This window comes from Pistacia vera, unplaced genomic scaffold (assembly GCF_008641045.1).
Source record: "Pistacia vera cultivar Batoury unplaced genomic scaffold, PisVer_v2 Contig158, whole genome shotgun sequence".
In the NCBI taxonomy this organism is placed as follows: domain Eukaryota; kingdom Viridiplantae; phylum Streptophyta; class Magnoliopsida; order Sapindales; family Anacardiaceae; genus Pistacia; species Pistacia vera.
The window spans coordinates 1,079,630-1,101,269 of record NW_022195663.1 but is presented as its reverse complement, the minus strand read 5'-3'; the positions used below and the strand labels follow the sequence as shown (position 1 = coordinate 1,101,269).

The 21,640-nt window shown below is 35.4% G+C and overlaps 2 protein-coding genes and 1 pseudogene across 2 annotated transcripts; all 3 read right to left on the bottom strand.

Moving 5' to 3' along the window:
* Positions 1 to 811: 811 nt before the first annotated feature.
* On the bottom strand, positions 812 to 6,064 carry LOC116124964 (annotated as a pseudogene).
* A 1,772-nt stretch (positions 6,065 to 7,836) lies between these two features.
* Positions 7,837 to 9,580, bottom strand: LOC116124905 (protein DETOXIFICATION 18-like). Its single transcript, XM_031410664.1, has 4 exons — positions 9,472 to 9,580; positions 9,135 to 9,373; positions 8,932 to 9,050; positions 7,837 to 8,845 (listed from the first exon to the last, which is right to left on the bottom strand). Exons 1-4 carry the CDS (start codon positions 9,546 to 9,548, stop codon positions 8,744 to 8,746), a joined length of 537 nt encoding a protein of 178 aa, XP_031266524.1. The 5' UTR covers positions 9,549 to 9,580; the 3' UTR covers positions 7,837 to 8,743.
* Positions 9,581 to 11,808: 2,228 nt separating this feature from the next.
* On the bottom strand, positions 11,809 to 14,666 carry LOC116124904 (protein DETOXIFICATION 19-like). Its single transcript, XM_031410663.1, has 6 exons — positions 14,300 to 14,666; positions 13,060 to 13,604; positions 12,505 to 12,591; positions 12,340 to 12,396; positions 12,019 to 12,257; positions 11,809 to 11,942 (listed from the first exon to the last, which is right to left on the bottom strand). Exons 1-6 carry the CDS (start codon positions 14,573 to 14,575, stop codon positions 11,929 to 11,931), a joined length of 1,218 nt encoding a protein of 405 aa, XP_031266523.1. The 5' UTR covers positions 14,576 to 14,666; the 3' UTR covers positions 11,809 to 11,928.
* Between the last annotated feature and the right edge of the window lie 6,974 nt (positions 14,667 to 21,640).

The window sequence follows — 21,640 nt, the reverse complement described above, 5'->3', positions numbered from 1 at the left end:
GAGGTTGAAGAAGCAGAAACCATCTTTATAGCTTGTGAAGTTATTGGTAGAATATTAATGGTCCTTGGTATCAAACGTATTCCAACTTTGAAACCAGGGATTGGGCAGTGGATTACTATCTAGTCTTTTTTAATATTAGTCGAGATAAGCGTAAATTAAACTAAATACTTATTTATAAAAAATAAAAAATATAAAAAAAGAGTATGCCAACTTTGATTAAGATGGAGCTAAATTAACTATGAAACTAACAACAAAGAACTTATTTTAAAGTACAATAATGTTCAGCTTACTTTTTTTTAGTCCAGCTCACAACCCAATACCCCAAGTCGGCATCCATTTTGGGTGAGACAATCATCTCAAAAGCCCATACCCCAAGATGGAAAGTATAGAAAGTAGAGAACTAACAGGACTAAGAGTGAGGATGAATTATTGAATTCTATTGTACACATTGCTACAAATAGATCAAATTTTCAGATTTTATCCCTGCATGTAATATGATATGAAGAATGCTGTATAGAAAATGAAAGGCCTAAATCTGGATTGTATGACAAACAAACAGATCATGCTGGTTGCAAATCAAATATCTTGTGGAAAGAGAAAAATGAGAGATTGAATCTACCACTATAATTAATGAGTACAAGACATTATAATCACTACCCAATACACTTACATACATTTACTGTTGGCTGCCGAATCAGTAAGTAGCTGGCAGAGCCACCATATCATCTCTATTTCTGAATTGAGTTGAGAAAAGTTTTACAAGTTGGCAAAGTTTGGGCTTTCATTTTCTCTGTTTGGAAGAATGGCCATTTTAGTCCAGTTTTCGACACAACGTAATCATAGAGAGAGTGGCTTGGCTGAACAGACCGCAGATCAACCATCCACAGCCCTGTACCAAATAAATCATTTAGATCAGTGATTGAAAGAACAAGAAATGAGAACTTCTGTGTAGCCAGGTCTTACTTTAGCATAAAGCTTCAACTTAAATCCAAAGGCACTGCAGTTGGCATGCCAATGAATAGAATGTTGCTAAGTTAGCCCACACGCCAAATGTTGCCAACCGCAACCTCTCGCCACACCTGCACCATAAACTCTCTTGGATTGATAAACACTTTGCTTGAAGTTATGTATGTTTGGAATAGAAAAATTGGATGATACAAACCTGATAAGACACCTTGCACAGAATCAACATTATCGAAAGTGCAAGAAGTGGTGTCAAAGAGGCAAACTTCTTTATTATTTCGGTGCTGTCACTGAAGAAACTAGCCCAGATATTGTGACCGAGGCTAAGCACGAGCAAGGTACGGGCTTGGAGGACAGAGAGCTTAAGAGTCACAGCCATGGCATTCTTAGCTCGATTGACATTTCCGGCTCCCAATTCATTTGACACCCTTGTGCTGCGTCACAGTAAAATAAATCTCGTCTCTATTAAGTTCTTAAAAGACAATAATGTATTTAAAGTTCTGTTTCCTATAAACTAACCTCGCTGCGGCACTAAGACCATAGGTAATCATATAGGCAATAGCTTCTGTATTCACACTGAATATTATAAAACCAGAAAAGAGAAAAACAATCACAACTCAGATAAGGATTATTGCAGAAAGAAATTCATAGAAAAAAATGAAACATACCACATTGCAATCACCGAAGTGGTTAGTTTTGAGTTTGGCATCAATCCAGCTAAAAACACAAGAATCTCAAAAGCCCAGTACTCCAAGCTGGAAAAGTACAAAATAATAAACGTTGTTAAACTTTATTCTATTCTATTATTATATCATAAAAAGTAAAAAATGTATTTGTTGACTATTTAATTCAAAATCCAATCATATTCCATTCAAACTCAAAACTTTTAACAATTATCTTTCTCAATAAAAGTTTATAAATTAACAAAAATACCTTCTCCCACCCAAGTAACAGTTACCCACCAGTAACCACTGCCAACCGCCACTGCCATCGAAATGACACACGATGGAACGAATTTGACTAATCATGCGTTAATCTGGCCGTTTCAGATCTATGGCCAGAGATCTGGCAGTCAACGACGTCCAGATTATGACCGTGGAGATCTAGCCGTTGATGACAACCATATTTTGGCCAGCACACAACCAACAAAATCCAATCGGTCATGTGCCATTCCAATGATTATCTGCCACTGTCCGACGGAGTCGGTTGGGTGGATAGGGGTGTTTTGTTAATTTATAAACTTTTATAATAAAGGGTGTTTAGCTAAATTAACAAATTTAGAGGCTTAAAAAATAATCTAAATATTTTCAGAAAATGTTTTTAAAAAATGTACCAAACACATTCTCATAATCCTATCATATTTAATTAAATCATATCTCATCCTATTAAGAATAAAATATTATTTCAAATAATGTACCTATTTACAGGATTAACAGAAAGAAGATTTCCATATTTTAAATATTCAATTGGGCATCTGTGAGTTTCTGAATCAATCTATTAGAGACTAGAGAGGCAGCAAATCAGATTCACTTTTATATAAACATGGTTGAGCATTCATGATTCTAACTGAATGGTGAATTGGTAACTAAAATGTGGAAATTTTGTGACACTTACCATACCATAGCTGCAGAGGGCAAGGCTAATTTCAAGTTTGTGAGGATGAATCTAAATGATTCAGAAGAGAATCCTTCCCATGTATGCTTTAATTTTTTTGCAAAGAAGACATACATTGCCAGCACAAGGATTGATATCCACAACGAAACTGAAGCTGCCAAAGGAGCTCCCTTGAAACCGAGCGATGTCCAATGAACTAAAGCATATGCAATGCCGAAATGAATGACCATTGGTAGCGCCGAGAACAAGACCATCGGCATAACAATGGATTGTGTCTGAAGAAACCTTAAGACGTTTTGTAAAAAGCCATATGCAAATATACCAGGAATGAGATATCTCATATAAACAGCTGCTTGTTTTGAAATACTGGGATCTTGATGAAATAAAACAAGTATAGGCTTTGTAAAGAACCATAAGATGGATATGATTATCGAGAAGAAGAGCGATATGATGCATGATGCTTGTAGATATATTCCCAACATCCTGTATAATTTGGCCCCATATCCTTGACCACAAAGTGTTTCAAGTGCTCCACTCAACCCCACCTACCACAATAACAGAGAAGAAATAGTCAAAGAAGCATCGAAACAAAAAATCAAGCAGCAGCAAGATGATAAGCCTGTAGATTATAATTATCATGAAAATGAACCTATAGATTATCATGGTAAAATTCTGATGATCAAATACTCCCAAGATTGTAGAAAGGCCTTAATCTCACAAGAAAACAAGGAAAATGCACATGAAATTGCACACCTATCTTGAAAGAGAGAGGGAGAGATATTGCACCCACCATTAATGCCCCAGTGGATAAGGATTAACCAATAGTCAAATTTCCTTCACAATCTAGAAAAAATTTACTTCATGAAGAGCTAATTCACTCACAACAATGAATTTCATTGGAATTTTGATAAACTGATTGATTTACCATTGAAGCAATATAACATTAATGCAACTAAATAACTCATATAGCAACCAAAATTATCAATCAGAAACAAGAACAAAATTAAGCGTACTAGAGGCACTCAAATCATGTGTTTGAATCTCACCATGAAACCGAAACCAGTGACAGTGGCCCAAGAATTGGCAAGTGTGGCACCAGCAAGCTCAAGTTGACCAAGGTGACCGGCAAACATTACAGAAATCAAAAGGATGGCAATGTAGAAAACATTAGTAAGAATCATTGGTAGCGAAAACAACACTTGATTCTTTGCTTCTTCCACGTCCAAAACTTTCTTCGACCACCAAGTTTGTACATCATCATCATCTGCACCCTCTAACGACAGTGTACCACCATCTAAACCTGTGTCTGGTAACATCTTTAATTATCTTCTTTCTCTTCAAGATAGTGATGCTGAAGACTTTGCTAGAAAATTTTCAAAAAAAAAAACTATAGAAAATTGAAGCATCCACATTGCAATCAATGAAGTAGTTACTTCTGAGTTTGCATCAATCCAGCTAAAATCACCAAATCCAAAAGCCCAATACTCCAAGCTAAAAAGTATAGAATTTAGTTCTGCTATGATTCTTTATAATGAACTCTGTACATCAGTTAAGTTCTAACTTTATGGCCATGATTGAGATAGAAAAAGTGGGTTTGTGGTCTAATAAACTTAAATTAAAGAAAAGACTAAAGACTAAAGAAGATTTGGCAATACTTACCATACCATTGCTGCAGAAGGCAGAGCTATTTTTAAGTTTGGAAGGATGGAACTGAATGATTCACGAGAAAATCCTTTCCACGTATGCTCAAACTTCTTCGCGCGAAGGACATAAATTGCCAACAACAGCACGATATCCATAACGAAACTGAGCTGCCAGTGCAGCACCCTTGAAGCCAAGGGATGTACATAAACAAAAGCATATGCAATCCCAAATGAATGCCCATTGGTATAGCTGAACACACTACCAATGGCAGGACAATGGATTGTCTGAAGAAACCTTAAAATGTTTTGTAAAAAAGCATAAGCAAATAGACCAGGAATAAGATACTTCACAAAAGAGCTGCTTGTTTTGCAATAGCAAATCTGATGAGCAAAATAAGAATAGATTCAGTATAGAACCAAACAATGGATACCACTGAGAAGAAAAATGAATTATGCAGGAAGCTTGTAGATATATCCCAACATTCTGTATAATCCCCACAAATCCTTGGCCAAAGTTTTTCAAGTGCTCCACTTAACCCCACCTACAACAAGAACAGAGAGGAAATAAATCTAACGAGGCATGGGATGAATCAAACAGAAAAAAAAAAAAATCAAACAGAAGCAATTAGTCTATGGATTATATGGATTGGAATGGACATTTTTTCACTATCATTTCTTCAAGTTGCAGATTAATACTTAATTTCAAGACATGGTGGATTAAATATCTACATGTTTTATGAACAACACTCATATATGCAGCAAATGCAGAAACTAATAAGAGATAAGTGGTGGCTACCATTAAAGCGAAGCCAGAGACAACGGCCCAGAGTTGGCGAGGTGGCTCCAGCAAGCTCAAGCTCGCCAAGGTGACCGGCAAACATGAACGAAACCAAAGTATGGCTGAGTATATAACATTAGTAAGAATCATGGCAGGGAAAACAAAACTTGATTCTTGGCTTCTTCCACGTCCAAAAGTTTCTTCCACCAACTTTCCCTGCTGGTTTCTTCTCCATCTCGATGACCAGTAGCCTCTAACACGTGTTCCACTTCCACCATTTACCACTTGTGTTTGATAACCCTTATCTTGAAGGTATTCAAAGAACAAGAAACAATATAAACCAAGTCAAAATGAAGGAACATGAAACATTTATATACTTATATGTAGAATAATCGGAAACTGGCATATACCTTGATATATTGCAATCAACATCTAATTTTAACACAATGTAATTAAATGGATGTGCACGAAAAAAAGGCGGAAAAATTATATATATATATAATATATATTATAGATGGTGTGTGTGTGTGTGTGTGATGTTAGTACAGTGTTTGAATAAGAGGAGTTTGTGTGGATGTTAGTACAGTGTTGAATAAGTGGCACTTTGGGATTTGTTCCGGAATAATATTTCTAATCAATCTTCATTTTATTTTTATTTTTTTCGAATCTGCCAGCTTTTGACGCCTTTCAGGTTTAATTTTCGCAAAAATTTATCACGTTTTGATATGTTGTGTTTGTGACGCTGACAGACCCTTCCTTTCACTCATTTAGAATTTGACTGTTAGTTGCAGTGTCGGGTAGCCAGATTGCCTTCTGATTTAGGCACCGCATGGTAGAATCAGGTACTTATCAACTCGTCTCTAACTACATCAGAAATTGTTGAATTTTAAACAACTTTTAATATCAAGTTCAACGTAATGGACCAGAAGTTTGAATATCCATATAACATTATTGAGGTTGAAGAAGCAGAAACCATCTTTATAGCTTGTGAAGTTATTGGTAGAATATTAATGGTCCTTGGTATCAAACGGTATTCCAACTTTGAAACCAGGGATTGGGCAGTGGATTACTATCTAGTCTTTTTTAATATTAGTCGAGTAAGCGTAAATTAAACTAAATATCTTATTTATAAAAAATAAAAAATTAAAAAAAGAGTATGCCAACTTTGATTAAGATGGAGCTAAATTAACTATGAAACTAACAACAAAGAACTTATTTAAAGTACAATAATGTTCAGCTTACTTTTTTTTAGTCCAGCTCACAACCCAATACCCCAATTCGGCATCCATTTTGGGTGAGACAATCATCTCAAAAGCCCATACCCCAGATGGAAAGTATAGAAGTAGAGAACTAACAGGACTAAGAGGTGAGGATGAATTATTGAATTCTATTGTACACATGCTACAAATAGATCAAATTTTCAGATTTTATCCCTGCATGTAATATGATATGAAGAATGCTGTATAGAAAATGGAAGGCCTAAATCTGGATTGTATGACAAACAACAGATCATGCTGGTTGCAAATCAAATATCTTGTGAAAGAGAAAATGAGAGATTGAATCTACCATCATATATATGAGTACAAGACATTATAATCACTACCCAATACACTTACATACATTTACTGTTGGCTGCCGAATCAGTAAGTAGCTGGCAAGCCACCATATCATCTCTATTTCTGAATTGAGTTGAGAAAAGTTTTACAAGTTGGCAAAGTTTGGGCTTTCATTTTCTCTGTTTGGAAGAATGGCCATTTTAGTCCATTTTCGACCACAACGTAATCATAGAGAGAGTGGCTTGGCTGAACAGACCGCAGATCAACCATCCACAGCCCTGTACCAAATAAATCATTAGATCAGTGATTGAAAGAACAAGAAATGAGAACTTCTGTGTAGCCAGTGCTTACTTTAGCATAAAGCTTCAACTTAAATCCAAAGCACTGCAGTTGGCATGCCAATGAATAGAATGTTGCTAAGTTAGCCCACACGCCAAATGTTGCCAACCGCAACCTCTCGCCACACCTGCACCATAAACCTCTTGGATTGATAAACACTTTGCTTGAAGTTATGTATGTTGTAATAGAAAATTGGATGATACAAACCTGATAAGCCCCTTGCACAGAATCAACATTATCGAAAGTGCAAGAAGTGGTGTCAAAGAGGCAAACTTCTTTATTATTTCGGTGCTGTCACTGAAGAAACTAGCCCAGATATTGTGACCGAAGGCTAAGCACAGACAAGTAGGGCTTGGAGGACAGAGAGCTTAAGAGTCCCAGCCATGGCATTCTTAGCTCGATTGACATTTCCGGCTCCCAATTCATTTGACACCCTTGTGCTGCGTCACAGTAAATAAATCTCGTCTCTATTAATTTCTTAAAAGACATAATGTATTTAAGTTCTGTTCCTAAACTACCTCACGCCTGAAATCTCGATTTCTGCTAATATTTCTCGTGTTTCTATTTATGGTTCCTATGGAGCTACATTGCAAAAAATCTTCATTTTCTGCAGCATTACTTCTATGATCTAAGGAGCACTAGCTGCCATAGCGCAAACGAAAGTAAAAAGACCTGTAACTCATAGTTCAATTGGAAATGTAGGTTATATTCATACTGGTTTCTCATGTAGAACCATTTTTTTCCAGGCCACCGTGGTTCTAGCCATGGTAGAGGTTTTGGCGGAGGTGTGGACATAGTGTTAGATTTTCTAGCTATATAAAAAATTATCATCCTGTCATTTTTCAAATGGTTTTTAATAACAAACTCTGACAGAATGTGGGTATTTGTCATTTCAAAACTTTTTGGATACCAATTTGTCTTTATAGCAAACTCTAGGTAGGTGTGAGTCGTTCTCCTGCCTTAAATATGAAAAAGCTATGAATGATTTTTTTGAGTACATATGGATATGAATGTACTATTTATTAGTATAGGAAAACCTGAAGCCCTTTAATATTGAACATAATATTTGAGATATCGTATGTCAAAATTCTGTAGACGATAAAATATATGATTACAGAAGAGGGTCTGATCCCGTGAGGTTGAGGCCACTAGCAATCCGCTACACCTGCGCACACGAATAAACATGCGTGAAGTGAACAGGAAACACCTGGGGTGGTGTTTGTCGTAGGCACTCCGACGCTCAAAGTCAGTAAGACTAAATAAGGCTAATTTAGTGAGGGCAAGAGAAAGATAGAGTTACCAAAAGTTTAGTCGGAGACTAGAACTACGACATTGATGTATAACTCTCAAGGGTGAGAACTAGGGGGTTTGAAGGTGTAATGTCGAATGAATTATGAGAAGACATGCCTTTGTTTATATAATAGTCATAGGATCTCCAAATCCTAGTAGGACTATGAGTCCATAGTGGTTGAGGTTTAGTGAATAGGAAAATCCTTGATTCACCTGCTTTTGAAAGAGTTAGAATCATATTCAATGTAAGATTCAAGATCTTAAATGAATTAGGATGTTGATGGATTTTCTAGGAGAATCAGGATAGTAATAAAACAGGAAATAGATAACTTTAGGGTTTAAGTAACTGTGGTTCTTGAGAGTGATCTTGGGTCGATGGGCTTGGGCCCAAATAAACTGGTGATGAGGCCTAGGCGAATTCGGACCTTAGTAATTGGGTTTAATTTGTGAACAACTTGATTGGCGTAATAGGCTAGCCCATTATGCGAGTTCTATCGTGGGCTTACTCGGAATTGGGCCATGGCTTTAAGCACGTGAAAGGTGTTTTGTATTTGGACCTGCTAAGGCCCAAGGTCCAATTTAGTCCAGTTTTGCCGAATTGTAATCAACAATAGGGTGATGGCTTGGCTGAAGAGCCCACAGATTAACCCAATCCACAGTCCCTGAAGCATCAAAATAAACCATTACAAGGATAAATATGAATGCAGAAGTTATGCATAATGAACCAATTTCATTAACATTGTTTCACCTTTGCATAGAGCTTTAACTTGAATGCAAGAAGTAGTGCAATCGGCATGCCAATGAAATAAAACGTCCCTAAGTTACCCCACACTGCCAAGTGCTGCCACCCGCATCCTCTCGCCACTCCTGCACAGGAATCTTGTCAATTTACGTCAACAATCGAAATACTTACATATACGTATTGAAGGTAGGAAATTTGATGACACAAACCTGATAATATGCCTTGCATTGCATCTAAAGTCATCGAGATTATCAGAAAGGGTGTCAAAGAGGTAAACCCCTTGATTATTACCGAGCTGTTGCTGAAGAAACCGGCCCATATGTTATGACCAAAGCCCAGTGCAAGATCAATTATAAGAGCAAGGATGACAGAGAGTTTCAGAGTCACAACCATGGCATTTTTAGCTCGATTGATATGACCTGCGCCCAACTCATTTGACACCCTCGTGCTGTCATAAATTAAATGTGAGTTTTCTCTTTTTAAATTTCTGAAACAAAATGTGGAATGAAACCAGAGAATTCATATGCAGTGATTCTAACTTCTAACCTTGCAGCAGCACTAAGACCATAGACAATATTGTAGGCTATAGCTTCTGTGTTCACACTGAAGAAGATAAAAGCCATTGAGAGACAAAACACATTGAAGGCAAGATTAAATAATCAGTCTACGATAAAATATGACAAAGGNCCCCCCCCCCCAAAAAGTGCAAATTCGTATAACACGAATACAATCAATACACCAAATCAATTTCAGTTTCCACTTGCTGTAAATCCCAAATCGCAAACAAAGAACTCCCAAATCCAGAATGGATTGTTGATACAGATGAATGATGTGCATAATATGAGCAGCATCGACAACTAAGGGATGTCTTGAATAAGTTAAAGAGCGATTCAGTGTAGTGACATGGTGCACAAGGTCAGAATGTAGTCAAGACTTGGTGACATCATCGACAGATTATGTCTTTCCAGGATTCAGTCAAGAGTGCTTATGTTGAAGTTTGAAGTTGGCTGCCTCAACAGACGATGAGTATCTTTACTAAAACAAAATTTCTCAGCCTAGCCTGGCAAATTTAAGGCTTTTGGTGGATGACCCATTTTGTTGTTGTCCAAGTTAATAGATTTAGCGTGTATCCTATCAATCAGTAGCCCAAATCGTGAACTCGTTAATGACAAAATGGATTAACGAGCTCGAGCTCGATATCAGGCTTGCGAGCTCAAGTTCGAACTGACTCGAGCTTGACTCAAACTCAACCGAGCTCAAGTTCGAGTCTCAATTCTGAGGGTCGCCAGGCTTTATCTCAACACTATTGTAAACGAGCTGAGCTCGATAAGCTAAAAGCTCGGCTCGGCTCGTTTACAGTCCTACTCAGAACATCATCTTTTTAAAATTCCTTGCTAAAGCTCCATCCATTGCTTTTCTTCTACTATATCTTCATTCTAAATTCTAAAACCTTCGAATGTTATGTAGGCCTGCATGTGGGCTAGTTGGGGCCCTCTGTAGCCTGAGCAGGTTAGTGCATTATGGGCCGTGCAGGCTCGATTATTAACAATGGGCTGGGCTTTTACTTTGACCTTAAATTTTTCAAAAGTGGAGCTGCTATCGACACCTATTAATGAACTAAAAAAGCCTCATTTCTTAATATATTTTATTTCAAAATTTTAAAGTTAAATTATTTTTCTTATGGTACCCCATAAATTTAACAAATGTCCTTCATTCCATTTCTTTTATTTTAAAAGAGTTAACATTTCATTTTCTTCATTTATATTATATACCTATCATTATTCATAAAACAAAACTTTAGATAACAATAGAGTGTCAAAAGCATTTATAGAAAATAGAAAATTAAAGTAAAGATAAATTTATCATTACAAAATTTATTAAAAAGTAAGACTTTTTTAATCCATTAGTGGAGAACTGATAATTTCGCTCTTTTTTTTTTTTTAATCTAGGCCCAAATTCAAGAAAAAAAGCCTGAGTTTGTATGGTCAAGGCGAGTCAAGCTTTAGGCTCATATTTGATTGATATCTCGAGAGATAATTAGATAAATATTTATAAATAAAATAAAGATAATTTGTCAAACAATTCTCACAAACGTTGACGTGACAGCTTACAATTGATCAGTTTGTATTTGATCAGACGAAACTCATTGTGAACTGACCAATTACAAGTTAACATGTCACGTTTGTGAATGTAGTATTTCTGTTGTAAATAAACTCATCATTCTATTAATATTAACAACTCACTAAGAACAGGGGTTTTTATTATTTGTGAAATTCTGGGGGACTTTTGTATTTGATTAAACCTTGCAGGGTCAAGTAAAACCCCTGAGCAAAACAAAGATTATGTATGAAATTTTGTCTCCTTTCCGGTGAGTGCAGTTTACACGGATTCTCTCTTCAATGAGATCATCAGATTTTCTTGGGTCATTCTCCATGAGAAAAGAAAAAATATCGTGTCAATATGATTTGGTTAGTACCAAACCCCTTCTTTCCTTTCATTTGTAATGGATTGTTCACTGTTGGCTGCCTAATCAGTCAGAAGAAGCTGGCATACGGCATGGCCGCCATATCAAACTATATTTCTGAGCTGAGTTGAGAAAAAGTTTCACAACTTGGCGTGGCCTCCAAAAATCTGATATTATTCCTGCATCCTCGTCTATACATTCTTCAAATAAGGCTTGGGGTTTCTTTTTCTCTGTTCGCAAGAGTGGCCAATTTAGTCCAGTTTCGACACAACGTAATCAATAAGAGGGAGCTGGCTTGGCTAGAGAGACCACAGATCAACCCAATCCACAAACCCTGTACCAAATAAAACATTCAATATCAGTAACTGAAAGATGAGAAATGAAGAAGTTCTGAACAAAATAATTTAAATCTGGTCTCACTTTAGCATAAAGTTTTAACTTAAATCCAAGAAGTACTGCAATTGGCATGCCAATGAAATAGAATGTTGCTAAGTTTGCCCACACAGCCAAGTGTTGCCAACCACATCCTCTTGCCACACCTACACCATAAATTCTATTGCATTGACGATTGAAATATTTATATGTTTGGAACCTTGCATATTATTGTAGAAAAATTGGATGATACAAACCTGATAAGACACCTTGCACAGAATCAAAGGTTATCGAGATTGCAAGAAGGGGCGTCAAAGAGGCGAATTGCTTTATGATTTCGGTGCTGTCACTGAAGAAGCTAGCCCAGATATTATGACCGAAAGCTAAAGCAAGAACAACTATAAGAGCGAGGAAGACAGACAGCTTAAGAGTCACAGCCATGGCATTCTTAGCTCGACTGACATTTCCTGCTCCCAATTCATTTGACACCCTTGTGCTGTCACAAAAATATAAGTCTCGTTTCTCTTAGATTTCTAAAAGACAATGCGCTAGAAATTTTTTATTTTCTATCAACTAACCTTGCTGCCGCACTAAGACCATAGGTAATCATGTAGGCAATAGTTTCTGTATTCACACTGAAGATCATAAAAACCAGAAAATTAAAAAGGCAATCACAACCCACAAAAGAGACAGGAAAAAAAATTTATGTAGGATATATATTAAAAAAAAAAAGTGAAACGTACCACATTGCGATCAACGAAGTGGTTAGTTCTGAGTTTGGCATCACTCCAGCTAAGAACACAAGAATCTCAAAGGCCCAGTACTCCAGGCTGGAAAAGTACAAAGGTGATAAATAAATAACTAGTAAGATTTAGGGGGTGTGATGATATTTTGATCTCTTTTCGACACTACTATTGCTTCCAATTGATCAAAGAGTAAGATTTTAAGGCTAATTTAATTTGGTACAATAAATCCCTTGGTTATGTTACTATAATTCGTTTAAATGAACTTTTGTACTGCTTTTTTTTTTCAGGCAAATGGAATTCTTAAACTGTTTTTAATAAGGTTGAAATCTTTCTAAGTCATGAACTCATGTTTACAGGACTAACACAAAGAAGATTTCCATATTTCAAACATTTGAGCTAGAGAGGCAGTAAATCTGATTCTCTTTTAGACAAACATGATTGAGCATGCATGATTCTAAACAATTTAGTTAAATGAGGCTTTACTTCTCTTAGAATTTGAAATCAAAGAACAGTGACTTTGTAACTTAAATGATGAAAATTTGGGACACTTACCATACCATTGTTGCAGAGGGCAAGGCTACTTTCAAGTTTGTGAGGATGAAACTAAATGATTCAAAAGTAAATCCTTCCCATGTATACTTTAATTTTTTTGCAGAAAACACATATATTATCAACACAAGGACTGATATCCACAACGAAACTGAAGCTGCTAGGGAAGCTCCCTTGAAACCAAGCGATGTCCAATGAACTAAAGCATATGCAATGCCGAAATGAATGCCCAGTGGTAGCGCCGAGAACAAGACCATTGGCATAACAATGGATTGAGTCTGAAGAAACCTTAAGATGTTCTGTAAAAAGCCATATGCAAATATACCAGGAATGAGATATCTCATATAGAGAGCAGCTTGTTTTGAAATACTGGGATCTTGTTGAAATAAAACAAGTATAGGCTCTGTATAGAACCAGAAGATGGATATGATTATCGAGAAGAAGAAGGATATAGTGCATGATGCTTGTAGATATATTCCCAACATTCTGTATATTTTTGCTCCAAATCCTTGACCACAAAGTGTTTCAAGTGCTCCACTTAGCCCTATCTAAAATAAGAACAGAGAAGACATCGTCAAAGACTCAAAGAAGCACCGAAAAGAAACAGAAAGTCTAGGAGAAACAAGAAGAGAATAAGCATATAGATTATACTAGTCATGGACTTCCCAGTTTTATAATTGTTTCCTTGAAGTTGCATACTGATCCTATAGATTATGATTGTAAAATTCTAAAGATCAAATAGACTCTATATTCGTTGTAAATTCACATTTACGTTATGATTTATCACCAAATACTCCCTTGATTGCAGAATGGCCATAATCTCAATTACAACTTATGACCAAGCAAATTGATATGTAATCGCAACATAAGAAACCAGGTGAAAGCAAATGAAAGTTTACATATATTGAAAGAGAAAGACTGAGAGATTGCGCCCCCCCCACCCAAAAATTAATGTCAATGAATATACATAAACCAACTCTTATTTCTTTAAATTTAGGGAGGGGAAAAAAAACTTTCTTTATAAAGAGCTAATTCACCAATAAAATTCGCATTTCTATTGGATTTTTGATAACCTGGTAGATTTTCCATTGAAGCAACGTAACATAAATATAATTGAAGCCAATCAACTGCGTCTAAATAAGGCAAAAACCAACCATAAATATCAATCAGAAACAAAAACAAAAGCATACTAGAGCCACTCAAATCATGTGTATGAATATTAATTGAAGTGATTGAATCTTACCATGAAAGCGAAACCAGTGACAGTGGCCCAAGAATTGGCCAGAGTGGCACCAGCAAGCTCGAGTTGGCCGAGGTGACCGGCAAACATGACAGAAACCAAAGGGATTGCATAGTAGAAAACATTGGTAAGAATCATTGGTAGTGAAAACAAGACTTGATTTTTGGCTTCTTCCACGTCCAAAACCAGAACTTTCTTCCACCAACTTTGTTCTCCATGATTATCACCTGCCGCCTCTAACAAGGGTGTGCCACCATCTAAACTTGTGTCTGATAACATCTTCTCTAATTATCTTCTTATCTTCAAGATGGTGATGGTGAAAGCATGAAGGATTATTACGAAAGACACAACACAGAAAATCTACAACTTAGATATGTTTTGTCTATTTATAATGTTTTGTGAGAGAGTGATGTATGGGTACTAACGGATGGGTACTAACGGATGGGTACTAATATGTGTACTAACTAAAATATAGTATTCGTATTATATGTATAGTATCCGTACTATACTTTAGTTAGTACACAGATTAGTACCCATTCATTAGTACTCAAAGTATTATTCTTTGTGAGATATCAGTTGATCCAACCAAAATAAATGGTTTTTTATTTTACTATATTTTATATTTTTCCTTGGAACTTGTGACAAACATATAGACTTTGACTTAGCAATAAAGAAAATAAAAATAGAAGTAAAATTCAAGATGATCTCTTGAACTGTATGCATGAAATTTTGTCTCCTTGCCCCAGTGACTGCAGTTTACAAGGATTCTATCTTCAATGAGATCATCAGAATTGGACCTGAGGTTAATTTTTTATTTTGTCTTTGCCGTTTGTCTTAACATATATGTCCCTTAATTTCTTAATCACAGGAGACCATTTATGTCCACTAAATGTTAAAAATCAAAATATTTTTTTAAAGTAATATTTCTTGGAGAAGTGTTACATTTTTTCTTCTTTTTTTAAAAAAAATTCTATGAATATACAATTATAAAATTATAAAAAATATATATATACAAGTCTTATACTATATGTAATTCGTATGTGAATATGCGAATCAGTTTTAAGTACTTTTTATAGCTCGAGTTTATATATATATATGAGCCTGAAAGAAAACTTGAAACAAGCAATCGGTATTGATCATATATAAATAGTTAAGATTTGTTTTTGTTTTAGCTCCTTAATTGAATGATTTTGACAATTAAATCATTTGTTGTTGTACTTCCTCTTAGAGGTGGGTAGGGTCGAGCCAAATTGGTTATTACCCGTGCTAGGCCTGTCATTTTTGTGAGGATCTCGACCAGTCTCAGGCCTGAGTTTGGCTTGTTCAGAACTAGTCTTGAGATCGGTCCCAAGACCGGGCTTGGCCTGTATAGGACCGGTCTTGGGAACGGTCCTATGCAGGCCTGATAAATATCCATTTAGCCTCTTAATTTTTTATATACTTTTATGTAAGAGGGGTTTTTGTAATTTATCAGGAGGTGATTTTAAATTTTTAATTAATTAGTAAATAAATATAAATGAATGGTCATAAATTTATAGGTTTTAATTTAAAGAGATAATTTAATTTTCGTTAATGTTCGCAATGTGCAAATTAAATTTAAACTTAAACAATTAAATAAATTTTTATTTATATAATTATTAATTAACATTGTCGAAATTTGTGTTTTTGAATATGCATTTTGAAATGGTGAAAATGAATCGAATCCTTTCATTTTTTGGATGAATGGAGGAATTGGAATATAATACTCATTAGAATCGTATGGTAATGATGATCCTCTAAATACATAATTTGAGGAATCCATTATGATAAAATAATAAATAACTAAAATGGATGAAATTAAATAATAAATTGAATAATGAATAAATATAAATAATAAATTGAATAATAGATGAAATTGAAGATAGTTTGAGAATTGGAGTAGACAGAATGGGAGTTAGGGTTGTGAGGAAAATAGGTGGAAATTAGGCCTTTTTACAGGTTAGGCGTGGGGGGAAGTGCAAAAAAAAAAAGTATTATTACACTTGCCCCCTAGCAAAGGTCAATTTGTTTGTCAACTGTCTTTTTTTTTTTTTAAATTACATTTAACCCCTAAATTTATTATGATTTTTGGTTATTTGTTAGGGGGTCTTTTGAAATTAATTGAAACCCCAAGCTCAGGACCGGTTCCAGGCCCGGGTGTTGGAGGAGGGACCAGCCTGGGCCCGGTCACCTCTCTCCAAGGCCCAAGCCGGTCCCAAGACTGGTCCTATAAGAATTGGTCCTGGGACCGGGCCCTGGCTTTCTGCCACCTCTACTTCCTCTTCTTAGGAGTGCAAAGTATAAGGATATTATTCATGAACTTCTAATTAGATGATAACTAATACGTGATGATTCTTGGCAAATTTGTATAATATGCTAGAATCTAAATAGCATTATGTCAGTTTGTCTTAAATTAACAGTATATTAAGAATACTCTAGAATCAGGGCGGATCCAACCCCTTTTTGGGTGAACCCCTCAAATTTTTTTTTAAAATATTAATATATATAATTTTTAGATTTTAACCTACTTTAATAAAAATATTAAAAAATATTAATATTAATATGTAATTAGTTTTTTTTTATCCACTTTAAACAAAATTTCTGGATCCGCCACTGCCCTGAATGACCTGGACTCTCTCCGTCGAAGTATTTCCATCATCCAATTTGGTTACATGCATGATTTTAGCTAGATTAAAAATTCAGAGGAATTTGCCCTTATTTTAAATATTTCCAATCTCTGCAGTGACCAGTGGAGATTCTGAATCGGTATTGCTTTCTTCAGAGAAAGTATGTCCTGCAGCAGAAGGGATCTTTTACTGGGTTGATCTTTCTGCAGAATTTTAATAACATATTTGTTTTGAATGAAAGATTAACTCATACAAATATCCGTTTTTTGCTTAAAACTTTCTTTGTGTTGTCTGCAGAGATAAATTTCCTGTTACTTTTGGGGTACTTTCTGTTGTGGAGATCTAAAATTCCTGCTTCTGAACATTCATATCCAGGTCTCTTTTTCGGCATTCCGGGTTACTTTCTTATATCTGGGATTCTACTTTAATGCTTTCACAGTTTTATTTTTCTGGTTTTTTATGTGTGTTGTTACAGTGGCCTTTTTTGGAATCTGGGTCGCAAATTTTTCACAGCTTGTTAAATTTGGATGCAATGCAGACTATAGTTACAAGAAAATGGAATTCTGTAAGCATTTATTATGAGAAAATTGAAGGCAGTCTCAAACAAATAGATCTTTTACTGACCAAACAATCCATGCAAGAAATGACCACAATTTTGATACATTACACCAAACATAACCTTTAATTAAATTTTATTATGTGTATACACTGCAATTGGAAGTAGAAGCAATAGACAATTTTAGAAGGATCCCAAGCCAGCATTTCGTATGAACTCTTGTCAAAAATGCTGCAGACAAATTACTTCAGCAAGTAAAGGAGAACAGAAAAAGAAAGAGAATTAAACATTACATTAGTTCCCCTGCATCAGTTTGCCATTTTAGGCTTCCTTTTTCTCTTCTTTCTTTTCTTCTTTCTTCTCTTCTTTCTTCTCTGCTTTAGCATCCTTCACCTTTGGTTTGCCTTTTTTGGGCTTCATGAAGCAGAAACAAGAGCAACATGGACACTGGAACAAGAACTTCATTGCTATCTACTACTGCCTTTCTTCTGGTCTCAAAAATGTTACCAAAACAGCAAATGTATAGAAAAAGTTGAGCTCCAAAACCCCTTTTCTATTCGCTTTCTTATCTAATAATGTTGTTCATCTTTATTTTCTTTATTTTAAGTTTTTGCTCACTCATTGGATTCCTTTTCAATCACCATCAATAAAGAAGGTGGTACTGCCTATAATGCCAACTTTAGGGCAAAATGTGATGTGGGGCTGACTGCTCATGCATATGATCAAAACATGAAGTTAATACATCCCTCAATTGGCTCTCTTTTGTGGGTCATCTTTGGCCACTTGTATTGAAATTTAGGGGCTCAACTTGATTTCTTTGTCCCAGTAGAAGATTCCCCAAGCTGGCAAGCAATAAAGAACATAAATTTGACATTACCATGTGGTTAAGTTTGAAAACTTTCTTCATGGTGATAAGGATCAGGGTAAAGCTATTTATACAAATTGAAATTGAGTTTGTATAAATTGACGTGACACATTAAATATGTGTCACATGATATAAAGGTTGATGTGATACACTAAATAAGTGTCACATAACATAAGGACTCACATGTAATATGAAGTTATGTGGTCTTTAACACCATATGGCATGTTATATAACATATCATGTCAATTTGTACAAATAACATTACCTTAAGAATTAACATAAAAAAATAGGAACAAAGCTATTTGTACAAACTCTTTGTATAACTCTTTATACAAAGAATTTGTACAAAATGACGTAATACAATATATTAATACTACGTGACATAAGAGTCCATATAACATTAATATAATATTAAATTACGTGAATCTCAATACTATATAACATGCTTTGTGACCTATCACACCAGTTTATATGAATCATCTTTGTATAAGAATTTATACAAATAATATTACTCAAAAAATAGAGTAATATTGTCCTTACTAATGAAGCTTACTAACCATTTTTACTAATGACGTGGTAACCTCGTTATCATCAACACGCCACATCATTTCCCCAAAACTATCAAAAAAAAAAAAAAAAAAAAACTTTTCAAGCCAAATTGAAATATACAAGAAATCAAATTCCCTCCCAAATTGTTCAATCCTAAATCATATTCTCTCCCAAATTTTACAAACCCTAACAATCAAAATTTCTCCTAATCATATTTCTCTCTGTCAAAGTCTATTCAACCTTAACCACCACACCAGCCAGCCGCGTCTTCAAAACGACGACCACCTCCACCACGCCTTTCAAAAGTGTATTTTTTGTTTTTTTGTTTGGTGTTCTGCTGATTTCTATTGTCAAAAGCTGTTTAATTTGTGTTTTGCAGATCTATTGGGTCATGGGATCTACACTGTGGATGGAGAAAAGTGGCGACATCCAAGGAAAATACCAAGTTATGAATTCTCCACCAAGATACTGAGGGACTTCAGCACTGGAGTCTTTAAAGCCACTGCTGTAAAGCTTGCTGGCAATAATGGCGCTCACAAGTGCTTCAACATAATCTTCTTTTAAAATGTACATGACATTCTTATTCTAATTTTTTCTTCTAAAGTTATTTTTCTTAATGACTGTTTTTGGCATCCTTTACTCATTGCTGCTTTTTTAGGGCTTAATGAATGTTATATTAATTCGATGATTACCAGGTTTTTATTTTGTTAAATAATGGATTTCATTTGTTTTTTATGCACATTGTTAAATATCAGGTTGATGCAGTGGATATGTCAGATGCAGTCATTGTCAATTCCAGCAGATTAAAATCTGTTGTGTGGAATGACTTGATCGGGTGAAAAAGGGTGACACCTGATGGGTGGGCTTCTACAGGTGATGCTGAGTACTTGTGTTTGACAACACACTTTATTGATGAAGATTGGCAATTGAAAAACTTTGAATTTCATTATGACTGATTCTTCTCACAGAAGATGCGACTTCTAAGGTTATAATGACATGTCTAATGGATTGGGATATAGATCGTAAGTTATTTGCGGTGACATTTGATAGTGGGGCTAGCAGTGACGTAATGGTGTATAGAATTAAAGACAGTCTTTCTCAAAACAGACTCCTCTATTTAAATGGGCAATTGTTTGATGTTTGCTGTGCGACAAATGTTGTCAGTCTGATGGTTCAAGATGCTCTGGAAGCACTCTGCGAGGTGACTTACAAGATTAGGCAAATCATTCGATATGTCAAAAGTTCTCAATCAACACTAGCAAAATTCAATAAAGTGGCTTTAGAAATTGGAGTTGAGGGTCCTGAGTGCTTGTGTGTTGATAATCCATCACAATGGAACTCTACATATTCAATGCTTAAAGATGCATTAGAGTGCAGAGGTGTTTTTTCGTCTGCAGAAATACGAACCAGACTATAGAATGTGTGCATCTGATTTAGAGTGGGAGAGAATGAGTGCCATTATTGGCTGCTTGAAGCTCTTTGTTGAACTTACTAATGTAGTATAATCTTTACAGCAGTGGACTTCACCAGTGCTTCAATATAATCTTCTTTTAAAGTTCTTATTTCGGTTTTTCATTTTTATAGCATTTGTATGTAGGATGAAATCAGAAAATGTGAGGGATATTTGTATGTTTAAATGGTCAGATACCAGTTTCATTTATTAATGGCATCAATCATTATTATTTATAGCTTCTTAAAGATGACATTTAAAATAAACACATGTTGCACTATTATGTTAAAACATTGCTAACTTCTAATAATCTATTGGATACCAAACATAAACAATACTATTTTAACCACATTTTCAAAGTTACAAATATAAAATGCAGAAACCATCTCATAATACGGGAATACAAAAGTCAAAATAAAAAGAAAACCCAACTTCAAACATCTCAACAAAATCCTATCCCACTTTGCTTGCAACACTCTACACAACCATCTATGAAATTCACAAATCTGCTACTGCAGCTCCAGGCTACTGAAGATTTCTGCTGCACCAGCTCCAAAGAATGCACTGAATGAACCACAAATCTGAATGAATCACAAATCTGCAGAATTCTATTGCACAAATCTGAATGAACCACAAATCTGCAGTTCCAAAAAGAGTGGGATAGGACAACTTGCATGAGCATCTCCATCACCAAGGTCCTGCTGCCAGCAAACAAAAATTGCCAAAAGCTGCTGCATCTTCAACCAAGCTATATCACTTCCTCAGCAACAACACAATTGCAGCAAAAGGGAGCAAAAAACTGCATTACCAGTCCCACCATCCTGTAACCAACAACCAAAATCAGCAGCAAACACACACACTGGACAGCCTATACAAACTGCAGCAAACACACACCGCAGAAAGCATAAAACATCTCCTGAAAAAGCAGCAAACACAGACAGTGGACAAACAATTCCCAAATAAAACTAGAAATGCTATTATACTCCATTAGCAACCACATGATTCAAATAATCAAATTACCCAGATAGAATAACCTTCTAGTAACGTCATGAACAAGTCAAAAACTAATAAAATAGACAAAGGCAAAAACAAAAGCTTTAGAAAAGTGACTCAAAAGAAAGCAGTTACATTTTATTACAAGTTGGAACTGTAGGACCGTAGCAGGGTCCCATTAAGGCATTTATTTATTAATTTGAGCTCCCGTTAGCTGGGCATCCCGCAGAAGTTTTGGTGATGATGGTTTATGAATAAACCATCATCACCAAAACTTTACATAAAA

Excerpts from the sequence above, each read along its gene's own strand:
- LOC116124905 (XM_031410664.1), bottom strand. The coding sequence starts at position 9,548 with ATGGCTTTTATCTTCTTCAGTGTGAACACAGAAGCTATAGCCTACAAT. Across the intron at positions 9,374-9,471 it reads GGTCTTAGTGCTGCTGCAAG|CACGAGGGTGTCAAATGAGT; the intron begins GTTAGAAGTTAG and ends AATTTATGACAG. Across the intron at positions 9,051-9,134 it reads AATGCAAGGCATATTATCAG|GAGTGGCGAGAGGATGCGGG; the intron begins GTTTGTGTCATC and ends ATTCCTGTGCAG.
- LOC116124904 (XM_031410663.1), bottom strand. The coding sequence starts at position 14,575 with ATGTTATCAGACACAAGTTTAGATGGTGGCACACCCTTGTTAGAGGCG. Across the intron at positions 13,605-14,299 it reads TCACTGGTTTCGCTTTCATG|ATAGGGCTAAGTGGAGCACT; the intron begins GTAAGATTCAAT and ends TTCTTATTTTAG. Across the intron at positions 12,592-13,059 it reads CCCTCTGCAACAATGGTATG|CCTGGAGTACTGGGCCTTTG; the intron begins GTAAGTGTCCCA and ends GTACTTTTCCAG.